This window comes from Equus asinus, chromosome 15 (assembly GCF_041296235.1).
Source record: "Equus asinus isolate D_3611 breed Donkey chromosome 15, EquAss-T2T_v2, whole genome shotgun sequence".
NCBI lineage: Eukaryota > Metazoa > Chordata > Mammalia > Perissodactyla > Equidae > Equus > Equus asinus.
Window position 1 is genome coordinate 29,589,427 of NC_091804.1, and position 21,341 is coordinate 29,610,767.

Below are 21,341 nucleotides of genomic sequence, written 5' to 3' on the forward strand. Positions count from 1 at the left end.
TCTTCCCTCCTTCGCTGCACCCCCAACTCACTCTGTTCTACCTGGGCCTCCACGCTATTCTTGAACATACCAAGCATAATCCCACCTCAGGGCCTTGCACATGCCTGCCCTCTGCCTGGAGCTCAGCCCCCTCCCATTCCCATGGCAGGCTCCTTCTCATCCTTCAGGCCTCAACTGAAATACCAGCTCTTCAGGGAGGCCCTCCATCCTTCCCCATTATCCTCAATCTTACTTTCCTGGCATTCCGCACAATTCGTAACCACATATCCATTTCTCTGTTTACTTTTTAAATGTCTGCCTCTATCACTGCACCGTAAATAAACCCCATGAGAATAAGGACAAATCAGTTTGCCTCAGGCTGGGTCTCCAGGGCATGACACCTAGCGGGCGCCCAATAAATATTAGTCAAACTAATGGATGAAAAGCAGGGGTGATGGCACCCACCCCGGCTGTCCCCTTCACGGAGCCCTTGCTCTTGGAGGCCGGGGTGTGACGTGCTTCCCTACCACTCGCTCCAGGCTCACCTGTACCCCTCCAGGGGGGTCGCCCCTCTCAAACTCCTTGATGGAGGCCTGCAGGAGGGAGGAGGCCCGGCGGAGCCCAGCAAGGAAAGGGTCCAACCTCTGCAGGATGGAAGGCCAGAGAAGGGGTGTCAGTCCGGGCCAGTGAGGAGGGCGCACCCCAACCCAGGAGAACACGAGGGGGCAGGAGGTGTTGGTTCTCAAACTTCAGCCGCATCAGAATCCCCTGGAGAGCCGGTTCAAGTCCAGACTGCTGAGCCCCACTCCTGAGTTTCTGGCTTCGTTCCCCTGGGGCAGGGCCTGAGAATCTGCATTTCTAACAAGCTCCCAGGTGATGCTGATGCTGCTGGTCGGGGGGCCACACTTTGAGGACCACTGGTGCTGGGAATGCGGGAGGGAGAAGAAGGAAGACAGGCCTGAGCTACTCCAGGCCAGTGGGGACACCCTGGGGGAGCGGAGGGGGAAGGAGAAGGGGGCATCCTCCGCTGGGCCCCACGGCAGCCCAGCTCCACCATTTCCTAGCTGTGAGACCTTGGGCAAGTTACTTAACCTCTCTGTGCTTCCTCTTCCTCCTCTGTAAGATGGGATCACGTAGTCCCTGCCTCACAGGCTTGCATGAGGACTCAATGGCTTCATTTGTGCAAGGCACTTAGACTAGCACCCAGCACACAGTGCTAGTCTCCATCATTGGCAGCTTTGTTTTCTGGGTCTATGGGTATGACGTCACTTCCAGGGGAAGTTTTAAGGTGAAAATATAGTTCCAAAGCCGCTGGATTAATCGGAGGCCTCTGGAGAGGAGAGCTGGGGCCTGGGGTCCGAGCAGGAAAGACCTCTCAGCGCAGACCCTTTATGCCCTTGGAATTCAGAACATACTGCCTATTCAAAAACAGACAGGATTTTAAAAAGGGGAGCACGGGGCCAAAAGCGGACCACAAACCTCACGCAGCCTGTGTGCATGGACCGGCGGCTCTCGGCGAAGGGTGATCCCCCCACCCCGGGGGACACTGCCAGTGTCTGCAGACATTTTCTGTTGTCACAATTTGTGGGCTCCTACTGTCAGAGCAGGTCGAGGCCATGATGGCGCTAGTCAAGCTACTACGCACAAGACAGCTCCCCCCCAAAAATGAGGATTCTCTGGCCCACACCTGGATGGCGCCGTGGTTGCGCAGCCCTGTCCTGGGGGAGCCTGGGGCAGTGTCCACAGGCACGGGTGTCCACGCAGCTGAAGCAGTAATCTTCGGTGCACTGTTGTGCCCATCACCCGGGCCTGTGTGTCCCCACAGGGTGACTGGGCATGACCTGCCCCCTCGCAGGGCTGTGCGGAGGAGGGACTGAGATGGCACAGGAAAGCAGCCCAGCGCCGGCGGTTCCTTATTCCCTCACTCTCGCAGGAGGGAGCGCATCTGCACCCCCCGACGGGCCCTGAGTCCCCCGAGTCGTGGGGCTCCACAGAGCAGGTGTCTGTAAGTGTATTTCCAGTTAACATAAACATGCTCCAGCATGTGCTAGACACTCTTGCAAGCTCTTTACCCACAGTAGCTCAATTAATCCTCGCGACAGCCCCATGAGGAGGTACTATCACTAACCCCGTTTTGTAGTTGAGGAAAATGGCCCAGAGAAGGTGTATAACTTACTCAAGGTCACACAGTAGAGCTGAGATTGGAACCCATGCTGTTTGGCTTCAGAACCTGAGCTCTTAATTACTCCATTCTGCACCCTCATTATAAATGTTTGTTGAATGACTGTTTTTGACCCCAACAGAGTCAATGGATCTATGGGACAGGATGGTGGAGGGAGAAAGAGAAGGGGTGTTGGGGGATAAAGGCTGTGACGGTGGGCACCTGGAAGAGCTGCACCCACTTGCTGTGGCAGTAGGGGAAGGGGCCGTCCAGGGCTGCAGGCAGCTGGCTGGGGGCCACATGGTGGCTGAGGGCCTTCAGTGAGGTCAGCACCTCTACCTACAGACAAAAGAAGAGAGTCAGGAGGACCGGGGACCCAGTGTGGGGACAGACATTTGAGAAGGTCCTGCCGGATCCTGGCCCCAGCAGCCCCCCACCCCCCACAGCCGCTGGCCCTGGCTTTAAGAGTTGCATTCTTCTGGGCAACAGATCTTCTCTGGAAACTGTGACAAGTCAAAATTCAGAACCAGACCATGGGTAAGGAACGGTAAACAAACAGCACTCAGCCCGCCACTCTCCTCGCCTGTGCCCAAGGCAGACATCGGTAATCAATCACAGCACGCTTTCCCTCGCAGCTGGGCTCTTTCCCAGAACAGCTCTTCAGGCCATCACACAAAGTGACTGAAGCCAGCTCCTGTCAGGTACCTTCTCTGTAATCCTTGTACTGTTCTCTGGTGACCCATAAGGTGCTGCCTCCTCCCGGAGGCTGTTGAGAAAGGTCACCAAATCCTAACAGTGTCCCCTGAGACATGGAGGAGGGACGAGGCAGTGAAGTTTGAGGCTTAAGGTGGGAGCAGCTCCAGACATGTAAGCTTGGGGTTGGGCAGAGTTTGTGGGTTACCCCTGGTACTCAAAGCTGGTCCACAGGCCAGCGGCATCAGCATCACCCAAGAGCACGAGAGGAGCGCAGGATCCCAGGCCCCATCAGAACCTGCACCCTGACGAGATCCCCAGGAGATTCGTAGGCTCATAAAAGGGTGAAAAGCACATCTGTAGCTCACGACGTGCCTCTTGACTAACCAGGAGGAAGGAGAGCTTTTAAGTCATCTCCCGAAGCAGGCCAGCGGGCGGGGTGCCACGCTCAGGACTGAGGTGTGTGGCTCTCATTAAAGGGGGCCACTGGGGTCCTTCCTGCAAAGTCCCCAATCAACTCAGCATCTGAGGTGGAGATGCTGAGACAAACTAGGGAGAGAATACAGGAAGATCAGGGCGGAAAAGGCACCTCTGTCCCTAGCTTGCAGTGTGGCCTTGGGCCTCAGTTTCCCCATTGGAAAAGAAAGGAGGGAGGAACTGGCTAGATGAAGCTTCATGCTTCATGCCTTTTGTGCCAGGCGCAGCGCTCAGTCACGTGGTGGCGGGCACCAGGAGCTGATAGGCTTGCCAGAGAGAAATAGTTCTGTGGCTGACCGGACAACGTCCTCCCCGGGGGCAGGGCTACAGGGTTGCAGCATCCGGGCCTCGGACGGATGGACCAACACGAGATTGTTTCAGGGCCTCTCCTAGCTCGTGAACTCTGCAATTCCTCACTCCAGCTCAGCCCCAGCCCAGCAAGTCCCCTATGCCTCGGCCCCCGGCCGCTGCGTCCCCCTCACCTGGATGTTGGGTAACGCCCGCAGCTGGAGAGCGGCCTCCTTCTCCCCCAGGAAGAGCAGGGCCCGGATGGAGGCCGGGGGCAGAGCCTGTCGGAGACAAGCACGTCAGAGCCGCTCTGCCCAGGCCTTCACTAAGCCTCCTGGCTAAGATGCAGGCAAAGGGGCCACGGGCATGGGGTGTGGGGGGGGGTCCCTGTGGCTGGACCCTTATGTGGTATGTTTGGAGGGCGAGTCATTGGAAGTCAAGAGAGCAGCAGGTCCAAGCTGTGTTGCAAACTTCCTAGACACCCCGCTCCCTCTGGGCCTCAGTTTCCCCATCTATAGAGAGAGGAGGAGGGAGAAGGGGAGGTGGAGGTCAGACCACGAGGTGAGCAGATGCCAGCCTTCCATTTACTCTGCTGCCCAACCGGCTCGATAGGAGTCTCTCCCTCCCCCATTCTCCGTCCAGGAGGCTCCTGTGAGCCAAGTCTGAGCCAGTCGGTGCGTCCCATTCCCTTGCCCACAGAGACTGCGTGACGGATGGTCACCCGCACCAATCGGGGCTAAGGAGACACGAAGGAACTTTGGCTGGGACCTCTGGGAAAGGAATCTCTCGTTTCTTCCTACCCAACTTAAATGAAAGACCATCGGAATTCAGAGCTGCTGGGAGCCGGACTGCCACAGAGAGGGAGCCTGGCTGAGAAGGGGCCAGAGATGGGGAGAGAGGAGCCAGATCTTGCTGACGGCACCTGAGCCCCTGAATCAAGCCACACTTGAAGGTGGATTTAACTCCTGGAATGTCGAGTCGCAGGGACCAATGAACGACCTTTGTCTCTAAGCCAGTTTGGGCTGGGGTTTCTGTTATCAACACTGAGAGTCCCTGCGTGGGGTCCCAGCGCTGAGCTGTGGGAATGTCACAAGGCCCCCGGTGCTCCCAAGACTCACTAGGCTGAGGCTGTCCACCTCCCACTCACCTGGGTGGCCTGCAGGGCACTGACCAGACCGGGATGCGGGGGCTGGCTCCTGGCGTCAATCACAACTGCCAGCCCCTTGGCTTTCTCTTCAGGCCTGTGGGTGGTAGACAGAGTTGGCAGTCTTGCTGGGTGAACTGGGACTCTCGAGGGGGAAGGACCTAGTGGGAGGTGAGGGGAACTGGCTGCTAGAAGCCTTGATTTATTGGAGAACTCTGCATCCTGTAAGACAAAGTCCCAGTGCCCCCGCTTTCAGGAAGCCCTCCCTGATTCTTCTCCAGGCAGAGCTCACTGCTCCCTCTTCAGTGCTCCCACAGTACCTCACATAGCTCTCTCTTACACCCCAATAATCAGAAACTATAAGCCACTCTCCCAGTTGCAGTGGGTGAGTCCCCAAGGCTCACCCACCCCTTTCGTGTGGGCAGAACCTCACTTTATTAAGAATCCAGCTCCCTCCATATAACCACGTGTATCCTTCAGGCACCAGTGACCCAAATCCCCTGGCCAATGATTGGTTTAGATATGGGTCATGTGACACTTTTCTGGCCAATGAGATGTGAGGGGAAGTTTGCTGGGGGACTTCTGGGAAAGACATTCTCACCTTTAAAAAGTTCTTACAAAGAGATATAAGGCCGGGACATAGAAGGATAGTTTTCCTGATCAGGTAAGACTTTTTGAATTGGAATCGGTTCATCCTCACAGGTTCATGATGCACTTTTCAGGGATTACCTTAGGATTTCCCAAACTGGCCCGCTTCTCTGGACTTGTCAAAATACCGATTCCGCACCCCACCCCCACCGCATCCCCCAGACATCTGGCCAGCGGGGCGGGGCAGGGCGGGGTGTCCGGTGTGGTTCCAGGTTCCCTCGGCCATGCTGATGACCAGGCAGGTTAGTACAATGACCTCCAACTGCATTCAGGCCCTACAACCACCAGTTCACAGGCGAAACCAGGGGGTCGGCGTGGGGGTGGAGGTGGGGCATGGCCACATGTCTGTCACCTGGGCCCGCGCATTGGGCGGAGTCAATTTCGCATCTGTAAATGGGGCTGGGGTGACGGCTGATGAAATCGCGACTGTAAAGCGCTCAGTGGCTGCGCAGAGTAAGAGGGATATGAAGGTCTGCTGTTATTACAGTCCTGGAAGGGGAAACTGAGGCACAGGGCGGTGACGTGGCAAACTGAGAGGAGGCTGTTGGAGGCGAGGCCAGGTCTCTGGCTTCACGTCCCCCTCCTCACCTGCCTCGGGCTGTGCCCAGGCTGGGAGAGAGGTCTCCTCCACACCTGCCTCCGCCACCAGCCTGGAGGCCCCTAGAGGTCAGGGCCCAAGGTGAGGAGCGTCTGGGTGGCTAGCATGGCCCAGCATAAAGCCGACCCAGAGCAGGTGCCCAGCAATGCTGGTTCACAGCAGGAGTGGAAAAGCAAGCCCAGCACACAAGACCCCATGGACATGGCACTCCACAGTTTACAGTGCACCTCACCCCCACCTCTTGTGACCACACTGGGTCCTCAGAGCCCACCTGGTCATCCCCTTTTATCAGGTGAGCCTCAGAGAGGGGGTGTTACCACCCCAAGGTCACACAGCAGGCTGGTGGGATTCCAGGGTTCTGTCTACCACGCTGGCCACTTCTCAGCCTGGAAAGGGGGTTCCATCTCCCACTCAGGCCAGAAAAGCCACTCCCCCTTGGACAAGAGGAAGAAAAATCCCAGTGGCCAGCAGGTGGCAGTGATGGCTCCTGTGGAGTGGAGTGAATGGAGAAGCTTCCAAGGATCCCTTCCTCCTCCCCCGGGGCAGAACCTCTAGGTTGGGTTGAGATCCATGCCACAGTCCCAGCAAACCACCTCTGTGACAGCCCTGGCTGGGGGCTGGGGGCTGGGGCTCAGAGAGGGTGGTGCCTCTTCCCCAGCAGTCCAACGTGAAGTCTGAATGGGGTGGGGCTGGTGGATGTTAGAAGTCAGCCTGGCTCACTTTCCTTCACTCCCTCCCTCACTCATTCTTGTTTTCACTCTCTCACTCACTCATTCATTCACTCATTCGCCCTTTTCTTCACTGGTTCAACAAATATTTATAATTCAGAAGCCAGCTCACTTATCACCTCCTCAGGGAAGCCTTCCCTGATTTCCCCATTGAAATTAGTCCCCCGACCCTTCTTAGTACAACAGTGGTTCTCAATGTGTCTCCGACCCAGCAGCATCAGTACCAGCAGGAAACTTGTTAGGAATGCAGATTCCCAGGCCGCACCGCAGACCTGAATCTGACGATCAGGGTGGGGCCCAGCGGTCTGCTTTCACGCCCGCCAGGTGATTCTGACGCATGCCGATCTACAGCATCCCTCTGTTCTCTTCTCCACACGGACACCCCTGAGAGTTGCTTGTCCGCGGCTTGTTTCTTGCACGCCTTCCACCTCCCCCACCAGCCTAGGGACCCCCAGGGTGAGGAGTAAGTCTGTCCTCCTCCGCCCAGCAGGGGGCTCGGGACTGACTCTGGGAACAGACACTGGATGGAAGGCTATGGTGTCTCTCCATTGGGTCCTGGGCTCTGGGTGACAGGTCAAGGGTGATGGAGTGGCCAGCTGGCCCACACCCTTACCTGGGGACAGTGCACAAGTAGGAGAGCAGTTTGGTGACCTCTGAGGCTGTGCACCATGGCGCCTCCCAGTCCCCCTGGGTGGTCGACATCAGAAGCAAGGGCCGCCCAGCCTTGTCCCGACCACCTGGAGGAGAGAGGACATATGTGAGCAGTGAGAAGGTAGAGCCCCCTTGACAGGGGGAGCCAGCTCTGTGGCCTCCAGACCTTTGCCTATACTGGTCCTTCTGCCGGGAAAGCCCTTTCTCGCCTCCCCTGTGAACTCTGAACTCCTATTCATCCTTCAAGACCCAGTTCAAAGCCACTGCCTCTGAAAAATTGTCCCTGAAGCCTCCTCCGGCAGAGGTAGCCTCACCCTCCTCTGGGGTCCCTCTGTCCTGGGTTCCCGGAAGCAAAGCTCATGGAATGAGCTTTGGGTCACACGGACAGAGGTTTAAGTCCCAGCTCTGCACTGACTTGCTGTGTGTCCTTGGGCAAGTCAGTGTGTCTCTGAGCCTCAGTTTCCTCATCTGTTAAACAGGGAGAATAAAATACTGAGCTTACGAAGTTCTTTGAAGGAGTAAGTGAAATAGTTCTGAGAAGCGCTCAGCACACGGCAGGGCTTACTGAGCAGCAGCTGTCCTAACCATCCTCTGTCTCCAGTCCCCTGTGGTGACCATGCAGCCCACGGCCGCCAGCTCCCTATCTGCTCCTGCAGATTTTCAGCCATGGCTTCTCCAGACTATTTCCTCTTCCAGGAACCAGGGCTGTACGCCCCGCCGTCCCCACAGGGCTCACGAGTCCGAGGCCCAGGGAGTCAGCGCAGCCGTCTACGCTGGGGGAGCGGGGAGGCGCAGCAGGGGAAGGAGGCCCGGCCTCTGGAGACAGCCCGTCCTGCACCCGGCTCAGAGGCCTGCCCTGCAGCCACCGCCACCCACCCGCATGGCACAACCCTCCACCGTGCGCAAGTGTGTGAGGCCCTTCACAGCTCCGACAACCTTACCCACCTCCCCAAGGGCTGCCTCGCACAGGGCTGCAACCACCTGGAATGTTCTTTCTGCCACACAGGTTTGAGAATTTGATGTAATTGAAAAATTTAAAAATATCTACATATATATATTTTATACATAAACAAACATTGATATTTGTATTTGTATATAAACTTCATACCCTCTCGATGGCGTGGGTTTGCCTTTTCCTAATATTCATTTACAGATGCCAAAAGGAAAGACATTTTGTTGAGGGCAATATGGGAAATTTGAATGTGAGCTGTGTATTGAACAGCATTAGGAATTATTTTTAATTTTGTTAGGTTTGCTCATAGCATTGTGATTATTAAGGAAAATGTCCTGATAGTGAAGAGAGGCAGGCAGGAGGATTTAGGGGTAAAAGATGAAGATCTGTAATTTACGATAAAAATTTTCAGGAAAAAAAGATGAAACATGCCAAAATGTTAAGATTTATTCAAATCTGAGTAATGGGTATAAGGGTGTTCATTATACTATAATCTCTACTTTTCCGTATATTTGAAATTGTTCATAATAGAAAGTCCAAAAGAAGTGAAATGATTAAACCATGAAAAAGTTGGATAACCGGCAAAGTTGGAGCTGTTTGTCCAGGCCCCTCAGGGGCCATGAGTCCCTCAGTCAGGAAATGCTACCGCGTGTCCTTGGGCCCATTTTACTGATGAGGACACTGAGGCCTGGAGAGAGGCAGCAGGTTCCCAGTCTCCCACAGACCTGGGCCCCCAACTCGCCAGCGAGGGTGGGCATGGCGCCTGATTCAGCCCAGAGAGGAGCTTCTGTCTGCTGTGGACCTGACAGCTGGAGCTCAGTGACAGCTCCAGGGTGCACTCCCTGCTCTAAGACCTACCATGGCTCCTCATGGCCTCGAGGACCAGGTGCAAGCTCCTCAACCCGGCACTCAAGTCTGCCCGGATGTGGACACTCTTCCAGCCTCCTTTACACACTCTGTGTCATGGACTGAAGGGGTTCCCCTCTCCCCAAAATTCGTAGTTTGAAGTCCTAACCCCCAGGGCCTCAGAACGCGACTGTATTTGAAAATAGGGTCTTTAAAGAGGCACTTCAGGTAAAATGAGGCCAGAAGGATGCGTCTGAATCCTGTATGACTGGTGTCCTTATAAGAAGGGGACATTTGGACACAGTACAGAGGGAGGCCCATGTGAAGACAGGAGAAGACGGCCATCGACAGGCCCAGGAGAGAGGCCTCAGGAAAACCAGCTCTGCTGGCACCTTGATTCAGGCTTCCAGCCTCCAGAACTGTGAGAAATCAGTTTCTATTGTTGAAGTCACCCACTCTGTGGCACTTTGTTGTGGTGGCCCTGACAAACATGCACTGTGTCTCCCCTCGTCGCTTGTGGCCCAGCCAGAACGTGACCCATCCTTCTGCCCTGGACAGAAGCCCTGCTCCCCCCAGGCTCCTGCAGCGACGAAGGCCTCTACTGGGTCCTGCAGGATGGAGGGCTCCTCACGGGTGTTCAGTGGCTCAGGCTCGTTGTGCCCCCACACTCAGCACAGGCCTGCAGCAGATAATCGAGGCCAGTGATCGACTGGCCAATGAACGGAGGACAAACTTCCCTGTGCCTGGGGATCTTGTCAGAAGGCAGATGCTGCTTCAGCCAGCCTGAGGTTCTGCATCTCTCCCTAGCTCCATGGTGATGCCCATGTAGTTGGTCCCCAGACCACACTCTGAGTGGCACAGGAGTCAAGCGCTCTGGACATCCAGCCAGGACACGGTGATCAGTTCCTGTGTCTGGTGGGGACCCAGCTGTGCCTGGAATGGGGCTCTGCACACCGCCAGGGCTGGCTGAGCACAGACATCGGCTGAGTCCACTGTACCGAGGGGTCGCTGTCCTCTGATTTGCCTTCGGCTGGGAGGCCTCTTTACCCCAGATGCCACCCTCACCTGACAGCTGGTGCCAGAATTACCATCACCAGCATCTCAGAGCCCTGACTCGAAGCTGTGCTGCTCACACTGGATTACGAGTCTCAGGTGGGCGTGGGGACTGCAGGCTGGGAGGGTCTGGGTGGGGCACAAAAACTGTTGCAGCCACCGAAAAGCTGTCGCACCTCCTGTGGCATCATTCACTCCCAGTTTGGAGGGAAATTGTGAGTAACTTAACTGGCAAGCAATTTAGAGCATTTTTCGTATTGAAACAAACATGAATGTATTCTTAAGTAGAATACAAAATCTATAGAAATTTTAAAAACAAAAAAGACTTCAAAGAGATGTACAGAGCAACTGAGAGCTCAGGGTGAGGTCTCAGGCCCGGGACCCGGGTCCTCTCTTCTCCATCGGGGTGCATTTTCCAGTGAAAAGCCTGAGAAACCCTCTCACAGGCTTTGTGCCTGTGGGAGGCAGAGTTATGGCTCCAAAGATGTCCACGTCCTAATCCGCAGAGCCTGTGGATATGTCAGCTGACCTGGCACAGGGACCTCACGGACGCGATTAAGGCAGGCCCCGGAGATGGGAGAGCAGCCTGGACGATCTGAGTGGGCCCCGTCTAACCACACGCTCCTCAAAAGCAGAAACCTTTCCTAGCTTCAGTCAGAGAAAGGCGTCAAGACAGGTGAAGTGTCAGAGATGTGATGTTGCCGGCTTTGAAGATGGAGGAAGGGGCCACAAGCCAAGGAATGTAGGCAGCTTCTGGAAGCTGGAAAAGACGAGGTACAGATTCTCCCCAGAGCGTCCAGAAACGAATGCAGGCCTGCTGACACCTCGATTTTAATGAGTCAGACTTCTAACCTACAGAACTGTATGACAGTAAGTTTATCTCATTTTAAGTCACTGAGTTTGTGGCCATTTTCTCTGGGCACTGCAGGAAACTCATACAGTGCCGGCTAAAATGGAGCCCCGACCCCCGGCATGGGAGCAGTCGTTCACGTTAGCATTGATCGGTCTCTTTCCTGAGAACAGATCTCTATGGAAAGTTTGAGCTCAGACCTGAGGAGAAGAAGGGGGGTGAGGAAGAGATCCTGGAAGGGGACTGGGACCCCTGCTCCACAAGGGCTGGCCTGGAGCAGAGCTTGATCTTGGAACAGTCTCTGGGGACTGTCTGGGCTACAGGGGAACTCCCATGGAGGCCGGGAGACCAGCAAGGAGACTGCAATAGGCGTGGATGCTCCTTATGCTGGTTTGGACCTGGGTGGTGTGAAGTCATCAGATTCTGCTTACAATTGGATGGCAGAAGTGACAGGATTTGCCAACAAATTGGATGTGGGTGTAAGGGAAAGAGCGCAATCAAGGATGGAGCTGCCACCTTGTGCTGTGATGAAGATAGACTGGAAGGCTAGGAAGGTGGAGGGCCTGTGAGGTCAGGAGCCCTGTTTGGACATGTTGAGTTAGACATACAAGCGGAGACATCACATAGACAGCTGGAAGAAGGATCGCAGAGTTGACAGGCGGGGTCCAGGCTGGAGAAATAAGTATGGGGGTTGTCAATGCAGAGACAGCATTTAAAACAAATATTCAACGGGGAGACTGATGACATCGCTAAGGAAGGGAGTGTGTATGGAGAGGAGAGAGGGTCCGAGGGCTGAGCTTTGGGGCCCCTCCGAGGTCTACAGGCAGAGAGGTGAGAAGGCAGGAGGAGAGGCAGAGAAGGGGTGGCCGGTGAGGAGGAGGCAAACCAGTGGGAGTGTGGACTGAGGGGCGGGAAAAGAAGGCATTTCAGGGAGGAGGGAGCAGTCGTCCGTGTCAATGCTGCAGATGGTGCACGGACAATGAGGACGGAGAATGGACCACCGGGTCGAGAAACGTGGAAGTCATTGGTGACATTGAGAAGACCTGTCTCAGAGTCAAGGTGGGGAAGGAATTCTGATTATAGCGAGTCGAAGAGCGAGGGAGAGGAGAGGTGATGCTGAGATGGGAGCCCAGACAACTCCCACGCGGGGTCCTGATGTAAAAGAAAGATAAGAATGAAAGTGTGTGAGCCCCTGATGGGCGTACTGCAGCATGTTCTTATGCCAGTAGAGGTTCCACAGAGGGCAGGAAAGGTGATCAGTAGGGAAGAGAGGAGGCTCTTGCCAGAGGGCTGTCTCTGAGTAGCGAGGAGGAGCAGCGCACCAGCGGAGAGCGGTTCCTCTGCGAGGGGGGCGCGTCTGCAGGAGAGAGCTGTATGTGCCCCTACAGACGCCCCAGGGAGCTCAGTGTGCGGGCAGGAGTTTGCAGTTTTCCTTCTGAGCTTCTACTTTCTCAGTGAGACAAGAAGGATGGTCTCCACTGAGAGTAAGGCTGAGGGAGGCGGTGTCGAAGGTCAGAGGGACAGTGGAGGAACCATTCCGGGCTCTGGAAGTCACAGAATCCACAGGCACCACTGGGACCCCCTGGAGGTCAGTGTCAGGAATCCAATGTGTGACCAGCCAACATGGTTGCTTGGACCTCCCGGGTTTGCTCAGCTGTGAGGGTGCAAGTGGGAGTGGGCGGGGACTGGACTGGCCTGAGGTGGGGATTTCTCCAGGAGAGCGTGGAGGTGGGAGAGCACGGCGAAGGAGCTGAGAGTGTTTGGAAGGAAGTGACTACGATGAGCCATGGAATCTAAGCTGGGAAGGAGGAAGTGGGGACACGATGGAGCGTGGGGAGGGACAGTGAAATGTGGTTGGATCAATAGGTTGAGGGTGCTGGGCGACCAAAAGGTTATTAAAATTGGGGTGGCGGGTGAGCTGGGAAGAGAGGCAGTGTAAGGAGGGAGGAGCCGTCAGTGTGGGGACGGCCATGGGAGGAGGAGCTGGGGGGAACGAGGACAAGATCACTGAAGAAGAGGAGGTCAAGGAAGGGAGGAAGGAGCATCCATGTGGAGAACGTTCATTCACGCGACAAACGCTTTCTGAGCACCCACCATGTGCCAGGCGCTGTTCCAGCCACTTGGGACTCGTCAGTGGATGTTGCAAGCCCAAAAAATTACAAGAGAGTAACTGTGTAAAGAGTGATGGTGAGCCAAGTTCAGTGTGCTTCTTCTCTTTCTCCTCTTACACAAGGAGGAGCTTGAGGCCCAGAGAGGGCAAGTGGCTCCTCCCAGGTCACCCAGGGAGCTGGGAGAGGAACTGGAAACTAGAATGAAGGTCCCCTGCCCCCAGAACAGGGCCCTTTGATGGATAAAAGCTGAGCTCTTGGAACACGACAGCCCTAAAAGGATCGTGAGAGCCTTCATGTACAATTAAAATGGGAACACATAGCAAGAGCTTCAACAAAGATGACCAGGAAGACGACAGACAGTGCCTCCAGGAGTTTCAAAAGGACAGAGCAGTGGCCCTGGTTCCCCAGAGACGGAGAAGTCCATGAAGGAAAACAGAATTTCAGGACAGTCAGTTCTCAGAAAGCACAGTGGTCTCTCTTGCCCGCAGATCTTTACACATGCTGTTCCCTCTGTCTGGAACGCTGTTCCCACCCCTTCACATGGACAATGCCTACTCACATATGGAACTGAGCTTCACGTTACTTCCTCCAGAAAGTCTTCCCTCACCTCTCCCCCACCCCAAGCCTGGGCCAGGGGCCTCAGCTGTCCTCCCACAGCCACCTGTACTGCCCTGTGGTCACACATTTTTTACACTGGATTGTAATAACCTGTTGTAATAACCTGTTGAATTTTCTTCACCACCAGCACAGACTTCCTGGGAGCAGAGCACATATCAGACTTGTGCCCTCCTAAACCCTCAGTGCTGGGCCTGGAGCCTGGCACACAGCAGGTGCTCAATAAATACTCATTGCAAAGATGAAGAGATATTAAACAGGATAACGCCTTCAGTAGTGGGTGCTGTTAACACCCACCCAGACCCCCTCGTCAGGTCAGGGCACCCATCCCCCATGGGCTGTAATATTGGCTAGAATTGGCTCACAGACGCCTCCTTCTCTGAAGAATTGCCCTCGGCTGAACTGGATCATGGGCCCAGCTGTGCCCCCACCCCAGAACCAGCCTGCAGTTGATGACTGACAGGCCCAGATGTACAAACGGCCAGCCCCCTGCACTTAAGACAGAACCAGCTCTGTGGTGTAATGCATGCTCCAGGGCCCCTGTGGGGTCAGGCCACATCCTTGCCTCCTCTGCCCTGCCCCCCTCACTGCCCTTCTCCTGAGAGCATCCTTCAGTAACGTAACTCCCTTTCCCAAGGACCCCCGGCTCTGGCTCTGCTTCTAGGACCCTGGCCTCAGACAGCCACCTTGGCTGCCTCACCAAAAGTAGTACGGACGGATGGAAGGATGGATGGATGGATACCTAGAAATCACTTTCATATACTCCAGCTCCTTCATTGGAAAGATGAGGAACCTGAGTCCTAGGGAGGCTTGGTCTCCAGGACTTTCCCTGCCTCCCCCACACCCACCAGCATATGAGGATGCTCAGGGACCGCCCACCCCCAGCCCCTTCCACCAGCCCCTGAACCCGAGGACCTGGCAGGCATGCTATCCCGGAATGGAGGACCTCCACACTCAGAGCCCCAATCCCTGGTTCAGGTCCTGGCGGCTCCGCGTCCGGAGGGCGGCCTCTTTCTGGAGGGCCTGCCAAAGCTTCTGGGAAGCCAGTTTTTTCCCCAGTCAGCGGGCCTGAGTCAGTGGCCAGGCCAGATGTTTTGGTATGAGATGTTCCAGCTGGGGAAAAGCAACAAGAAAAGGGTGTTAAGCAAAAGATGGGTTTTCCCAGGGGAAACGTTTTCTCTTTCGCCTTCTGACTGATGATAACAGCTTACAACCATTGATCTCCTACAGTGTGCCGGGCATTGTGCTAAGCTCCTCACTTCTGGTGTCTCTTTGAACCTCAAAACAACTCTGTGAGGCAGGTGAGATCCCCACCGTGCAGAGAGAGGCTGGACTTAGAGAAGTCAAGTCCTTGACCAAGGTCACCTGGCCAGCATATGGCAAAGCTGGGGTGTGGACTCAGTCTGTCAACAGAGTCACAGGGCCTTGCTCAGTTCCAGACCCGTGACACGAAGTCTCTCAACATGCCACCCCTGCACTAAAGCCCTGAGACTGAGCCAGCCCAGGTGGGTCTCTGTCCCTGACAACCTGCGCCACCTTGTCACCTGACCACATCCAGAGGACAGTTCCACTGTCCAGCCGAGCAAGGGGGTACCTTACCTTTCCCCGAGCACCTGGCTCGGGGGGGCGTGGGTGAGTGGAGCGAACACAAGACTTTCCAAGGCCGGTCGTGCTGGAGCGAGGCTTTCTCCGGGGCTTGCCTCTGCCCCTTCAAGAACGAGAATTTGAGCCCAGGAGTGGGGGATCTGGAAGAGGAGGTGTTTCTACTGGGGCCCGTCACGGCCTTGGGGAGCCTCCCACTGACCTGTGTGGCCCCCTCTCCCATCTTGGTTTCAGGGGCTGGAGCAGCAGGAGCAGCTGGGCGGAGCCGAGGAGAAGATGCTTGTTTTGGTCCAGGCCTGAGCTGGACCATATTCTCCAGGTTTCCCAGAGGTCCCTGCATCTTGGAGGCAGCTGGCTTTTCTGCGACACCTGCCTCGAGGCCAGAGGCACAGTGCAGTGGGTTCCCAAGAATGTTGCAGTCGGGCTCTTGGGGCTGGCGTGCTGAGTTGGTGGTGGTAGCTTGATGGTTGACCTTTTTCCTGGAGTCCAAAATGCAGGGCTCCTGCTCTGAGCTTGACAGCTCCGCACAAGCCCATTTTTCCAAGGAAGGCCCCCCACTGGCCCCTGAGAGAGGCAGCATTCTTTGAGAGACGGGCGTTCCCTTACTTCCAGATGCCTCCTCCAGCGCCCCAAAGGGACACCCATGGCATTTCCCCACCTCCCGACTGGGAGACCCTCCTCTGCTCTGCAGGGGAAAGTCCAGGAGGGCCACATAGTCCCCCTCCAAGTCCTGGCTGGCCACATCATCCACCCTGAAGGCCGCCTCCCCGGGCCCGGCTTGTTCCACCTTGATGAGCCCCGGGTACTTGTTCCCATACATCCTGTCCCTACCCTTGGCCGAGCTCCGGGCAAGCAGCACCTGGCTGCCTGGAGACGTGGCCTGGTGCAGCTCTCGAGGGCTGCTCAAATCGAGGGCCTCTATTTGAAGGGACCCCCAGGCCGGGGGAAGAACATCCACTTCCTGGGGTCTGTCATCCACAAACTCTGGGCAGGTTATCTTGGTCCAGGGCACAGGGGCAATCCCATCTTCTGAAGCTACCAGGCAGTTGCGTAGGGGGCTTCCCTCAAAGTCACTGTTGATGGCCTCCAGCCACGCTGGGGTGAAGAGGAGAGGGTAGGATGACACGGGAACAGGCTTCGTGTCCACCGTGCGGAGGTCCAAGGAGAGGTGCTTGACCGTGATGCAGACGGCCTGCTCCTCCCGGGGCTCAACCTGGAGGTAGAAGTCGCCCTCACGCAATGAGAGGGGACTGAGGGGTGCCAGGTGGAGCACGACCTCGCCCCGCAGGCACAGCGGCCAGCCCTCGTGCAGGAAGAGGCAGTGTGCGTAGGGGGCCTGCGGACAGAAGGGGCCGGCATCAGAGTCTGGCCCTGGAAGCTGCCCCCATCCCTCTCCCAGATGGAACCTGGAACAGGAGGGGGCCGGGGTGCGGCGAGAGAGGACGCAGCACTTCAGGGGGCCTCGCTCACGGAGTCCTGCAAGTCCCGCGGCCCGAGAGTGATGCCTCCTTAAATGTTGTCCCTTCAGCGCCTCTGTGTCACCCCAGTCCCACCAGGAACCTTGAAAATACTTGCTAACCCACTGGCCCAGGGGAGAAGAGCTCGGAGTGCCAGGCACCAGTTAGCAAGTGCCCCGCCCACGAGGCTCCTGCGCCCTTCTCCTCCCCGTCCATCCAAAGCCCCTCTCCACCCAGCTGAAGCCGGAGTCCTCCGCTTTACAGCCAGGGAGACAGGGCCCCCAAGATCTGAATCGCTAATGTGCAAATTACTGAATTTCTTTGAGCCTCAGTTTCCCTACCTGCAAATAGGAATAACGATACATATTGGTATTAGTGGTTTGGGATGAGGATTAAGCCAGATTATATAAATGTACCAAAAAAACCCCAACAATGCCTGGCGTATAATAGGTAGATGTAAAATAAATATTAATTTCCTTTCCCTTCGACAACATTTACTCTTTGAAAAATTGTGGGGATTTTCAATTAAAAAACAAAAAGGTAATTTACTGCCTTTATACCATTCTCTAGAGAGATTACGGCGTGAAGTAGAAACAGTACTGCGTGGGAAGTCAGGAAATCTGACCCTGCCTGCCTTGCTCGATGACCTTGAAAAAGTCATTCCACTATTCCGGGCCTAAACGTTTATTATTTATTTGTTTGTTTACTATGAAATTAATTAATTTATTAATTTCCCATTGGTGGTAATAACATGGCAGATGAGGCAAAACCTAAAAAAAACAATTTTTTTTAAACAGAAAGTGCCAGCAATTCTCGGTATAGGTGGACACAGCAAGTCATCCCGAGTCGGCCCCAGCACAGTGACCCGTCTGGGCTGAGCCTCTCCACTGTGCTGTGTGGGGACCGGTGTTCAACTGTGACACCACGTGGCAACCACGGAAACAACAGCTCCACCGGGCTGACGACATGTCTTTCTCTACCTGGCTTTTGGAAAAGAGTCTGATCCTGTCGACCGAGCAAGCCCCAGATGATCTTATATAATTTGGACGTGTAGACAGGAGACACTGAACTTCCTGTTAGTTAAGCAGGTGTTTCCTGGAATTACTAATTGGGGAAATAATGAGATCTGACCATACTTGTGCCCCAAGCTGATAAACTAGTTCATCCCATTTACGCCGTAGACCTGGCTGCCTCAGAGAAGCTTCCTATCCATAAACCCCGTGAGTCTGTGAGCTATTCCACCCCTTTCACCGAGCCCTCTGCTGTTTAAGACATGCTTTCCTTCACCTTCTCATTGAAGGAGACGGAACAACCCAGCGATATTTTGCAAACAGCAAAGCGCCACAGAGATGACAGTTACGATTATCTTATCTGACACTCACAGTAACTCAGTGGTGCAGGCAGTTCAGTCATTATTATTCTCTCTTTACAGATGAGGAAACTGAGGCTCAGAGAGGTCAAAGAACAGGCTTATAGTCACACAGCTGATAAGCAGCAAAAAGCAGGACTTGGGTCTGGACCCTATATTATGAATCGGCTCTGACTGTCCTTAATATCCACTAGGCTTCATCTGAGGGTGGCTGCCTCTGGGTGCCTGTGGTTACAAAGGCAGACTCTGAGGCTGGCACAGTCTTATTTCAGAGGGAGAAAGGAAGAAGTGGGATAGTAACAGCCAGCAGCTACTGAGCACTGCCTGCCTGCCAGGCTCTGCGCAAGGCTGTGAGCATCATCTCAGCGAAGTAGGTGCTGTGTTATCAACATTTCTACTTTCCACACAAGGAAACTGAAGCTCAAGAGGTGACATGGATCCCCCGAGATCACAGTGATGGAGCCTGGATTTGCACCTGGGGTTCATGTGGCCCCGAAGCCATACTGTTAGTCCCAGGCTACTACCCTCTGCTCTGAGGTGACATGAATTCATCTATAAGTACAATTAAATTAAAGTTGTCTATAATGAAAAATAAAGAAGTAGAAAGGTGACCCTCGTCCCTGGGAGAAATGGGGAAGAGGACAGTGCAAATGCAGTTTTAATTGCCAAATAAAGGAAGTGGGCAATTGGATAGCTTGCCAGGGAGAAGAAATATGGATGGGGAAGGATATGCATGAAACAATGTCAATGTGGATGTGTGGAAGTCGGCCACAAGTGTTTCAATGAGACTCTTCCTTCCCCTGTAATAACAATGAATGTGTATGTAGCTATTTCTGCACGCTGGGCAGTGTTAAGCATGTTAAATGAATGATCTGTTTTTTTCCAGTTCCAACCATCTCTGATTCTGGCTCCTAAGCCTGAATTTTTATTTTTCCTGAAGAAGATTAGCCCTGAGCCAACATCTGCCGCCAATCCTCCTCTTTTATTTTTTTGCTGAGGAAGACTGGCCCTGAGTAACATCCATGCCCATCTTCCTCCACTTTATATGTGGGACGCCTGCCACAGCATGGCTTGCCAAGCGGTGCCATATCTGCACCCGGGATCTGAACTGGCGAACCCCGGGGCCGCCAAAGTAGAACGTGCAAACTTAACCGCTACGCCACGGGGCCGGCCCCACATTCAGTTTCTGTCTATCACTGAAGCGACGCACATGGTCCCCACCCTTGCTTTTTGCTCCTGATGTACCATGTCCCTGACAGGCATGAGCAGCTCAGGAAACGCTGGTGGGGCCTAAGACCCTCTTGGTGATTCTTGAGGCTGGGGGGCAGGGGGTGGGCATTACTAAAGCAGAGCAGAAGCACAGTTGGCAACCCTGTGAAGGGGGTGGGCAAGTTCCAGCAGTGGGCATCTGAGGATTGCTCTCCTCATGCCTCTCTCCAGTCATTACTTAAAACAGACTCCATCCTCTGGCCACAGAGGTAGTCATATGACTCAAGCCTGGCCAATCCTGGTACCCCACTCCTCTGGCCACAGTGATTGGTCCAGGGATGGACACAGGACCCAAGCCTGGCCAATCAGGATGCTTGCTTGTGATTTTTCTATCTGTAGCTGATGGGGAGGAGTTCCGTTTCCTCTCCAGGGTAGGATTTGATCCCAGGGCTGCCCTGGGCTCCAACCTTGTGGGAACACCCAGCTTGTAAGAAGGATGCTGGCAAGCAGAAGAAGCAGAGACAAGAGACAGAAAGAGTCCTCAAGGGGTTTGATGGGAGGGTCCACTCGGGCCCGAGGCCAGATCACCCTGTCCCCATCAGAGTGAGGATCTGTCATTTGCAGGCAGTGAGTCCTGCCTGAAACGCTTTTCTTTCCCCTTTGCCTCAGGAGAGCCCTCCCTGAGATCTGGTTTGAAGGGATCTCCTGGGAAGAAAGCGAGAGTCCTGCGGCCTCAAGGTCTCCCCAGAAGGTCTGGAACATTCTCTGCTCTTTCCACTGAAGCTGCCCCACCGCAGCCAAGGCAGCCTGGCAATGCCCACAATGCCAGACCCAGGGCAGACTTGCTTTTATCCAGGGCTTCCTCCCCGCCAGTGAAACGCAAACGCGATTGACAACTCCGTGTCAGAGGGTAAAGGGCTGAAGGAGCTTCCCGCTCCACTAGGGGGCTGAACTCTCCCCTTAGGAAGCAATGATACCTGGAAAACCATCCCACATCTTCAGCTCCTGCTCTGAGATGAGACACACATCAGCCCGCTTCCTTCTCTGCTCACCTCCAGCCCCATGGCCTTCTGGGAGAGCTCGCCCCCTGGCCCTGCATCCCCCCGACTCACACAGGCTGCTTCGCGCACTTGCTCACACAGGCGCTTGGCAGGGATCAGGAAGTCCAGGAGGAAGCTCAGCCCATCTCCCCGGAAGTCAGAATCCAGGAGACGGAACACTTGACCGAGGATGGTGGGCGCCGTGGCCTCAAAAGGGGGATAGAGGCCCGCCAGGGCGTGCTGGATGGCTGTGTCCAGGGATGGGGGGTCCTGTGGGGACAGGAGGAAAGGGTGAAAAGTGATAGTAAGCAGTAATAATAAGGGTGGCCACTTCCCATGACCTTCCTGGCCCCGTATGACCAAGGCCCCTGCTAACTCTCTGACGTCCTCTCCTATCCCCTCCCGCTTGTATACCCTCCTCAACCACATTGGCCTTCTTTCCTGTTCTTCAGACACACTGGCCACAATCCCACCTCAGGCCCTTTGCACTGGCCGTTCCCTCAGCCCAGAATACTCCTCCTTAAGACATCCTCATTCCTTCACATCCTGTAGACCTTGGCTCAAATGTCATCCACTGGTCCAAGGTGGAGTAGACAAATGGGGGAAGTCATCCGGGTCAGGGCTAGAGGGAAGGGAGAGGGTAGCCTCCCCAAATCCCACCCCTTGGCTGACCCACGGACCTGCAGTTTGAAGCTGAGCCATCAGTGAAGCCCAGCCTAGATCAGACAAGCCCCAGTCAACATGCAGGTTCACAAGTGACAGTAAGGGATGACTGTTTTCCACCACTGGGTTTGGGGTGGTTTATTACACAGCAATAGCTAACTGATACAAGTTGACTGATATATGTTTATATGATATATAATTACGTGA

The 21,341-nt window shown here is 54.9% G+C and overlaps 1 protein-coding gene across 6 annotated transcripts in view; it reads right to left on the bottom strand.

Moving 5' to 3' along the window:
* KIAA1755 (KIAA1755 ortholog) overlaps positions 1-21,341 on the bottom strand; it is a 41,237-nt gene that overhangs the window by 10,035 nt on the left and 9,861 nt on the right. For 4 of the 6 annotated variants that reach the window (XR_011494639.1, XM_014847181.3, XM_070485917.1 and 1 more), the window contains exons 2-9: positions 20,544-20,741; positions 15,394-16,732; positions 14,710-14,907; positions 7,330-7,453; positions 4,746-4,839; positions 3,793-3,879; positions 2,363-2,479; positions 525-623 (exon numbers count right to left, since the gene is read on the bottom strand). Coding sequence is in view for 5 of the 6 variants with exons in the window: in XM_014847181.3 (XP_014702667.2) it covers positions 525-623; positions 2,363-2,479; positions 3,793-3,879; positions 4,746-4,839; positions 7,330-7,453; positions 14,710-14,907; positions 15,394-16,732; positions 20,544-20,741 (2,256 nt within the window). In the remaining variant the exon portion in view is untranslated. Of the gene's footprint in view, positions 1-524; positions 624-2,362; positions 2,480-3,792; positions 3,880-4,745; positions 4,840-7,329; positions 7,454-14,709; positions 14,908-15,393; positions 16,733-20,408; positions 20,742-21,341 lie in introns of those variants that run through there. The other 2 variants (XM_070485915.1, XM_070485916.1) reach the window with 2 other exon arrangements.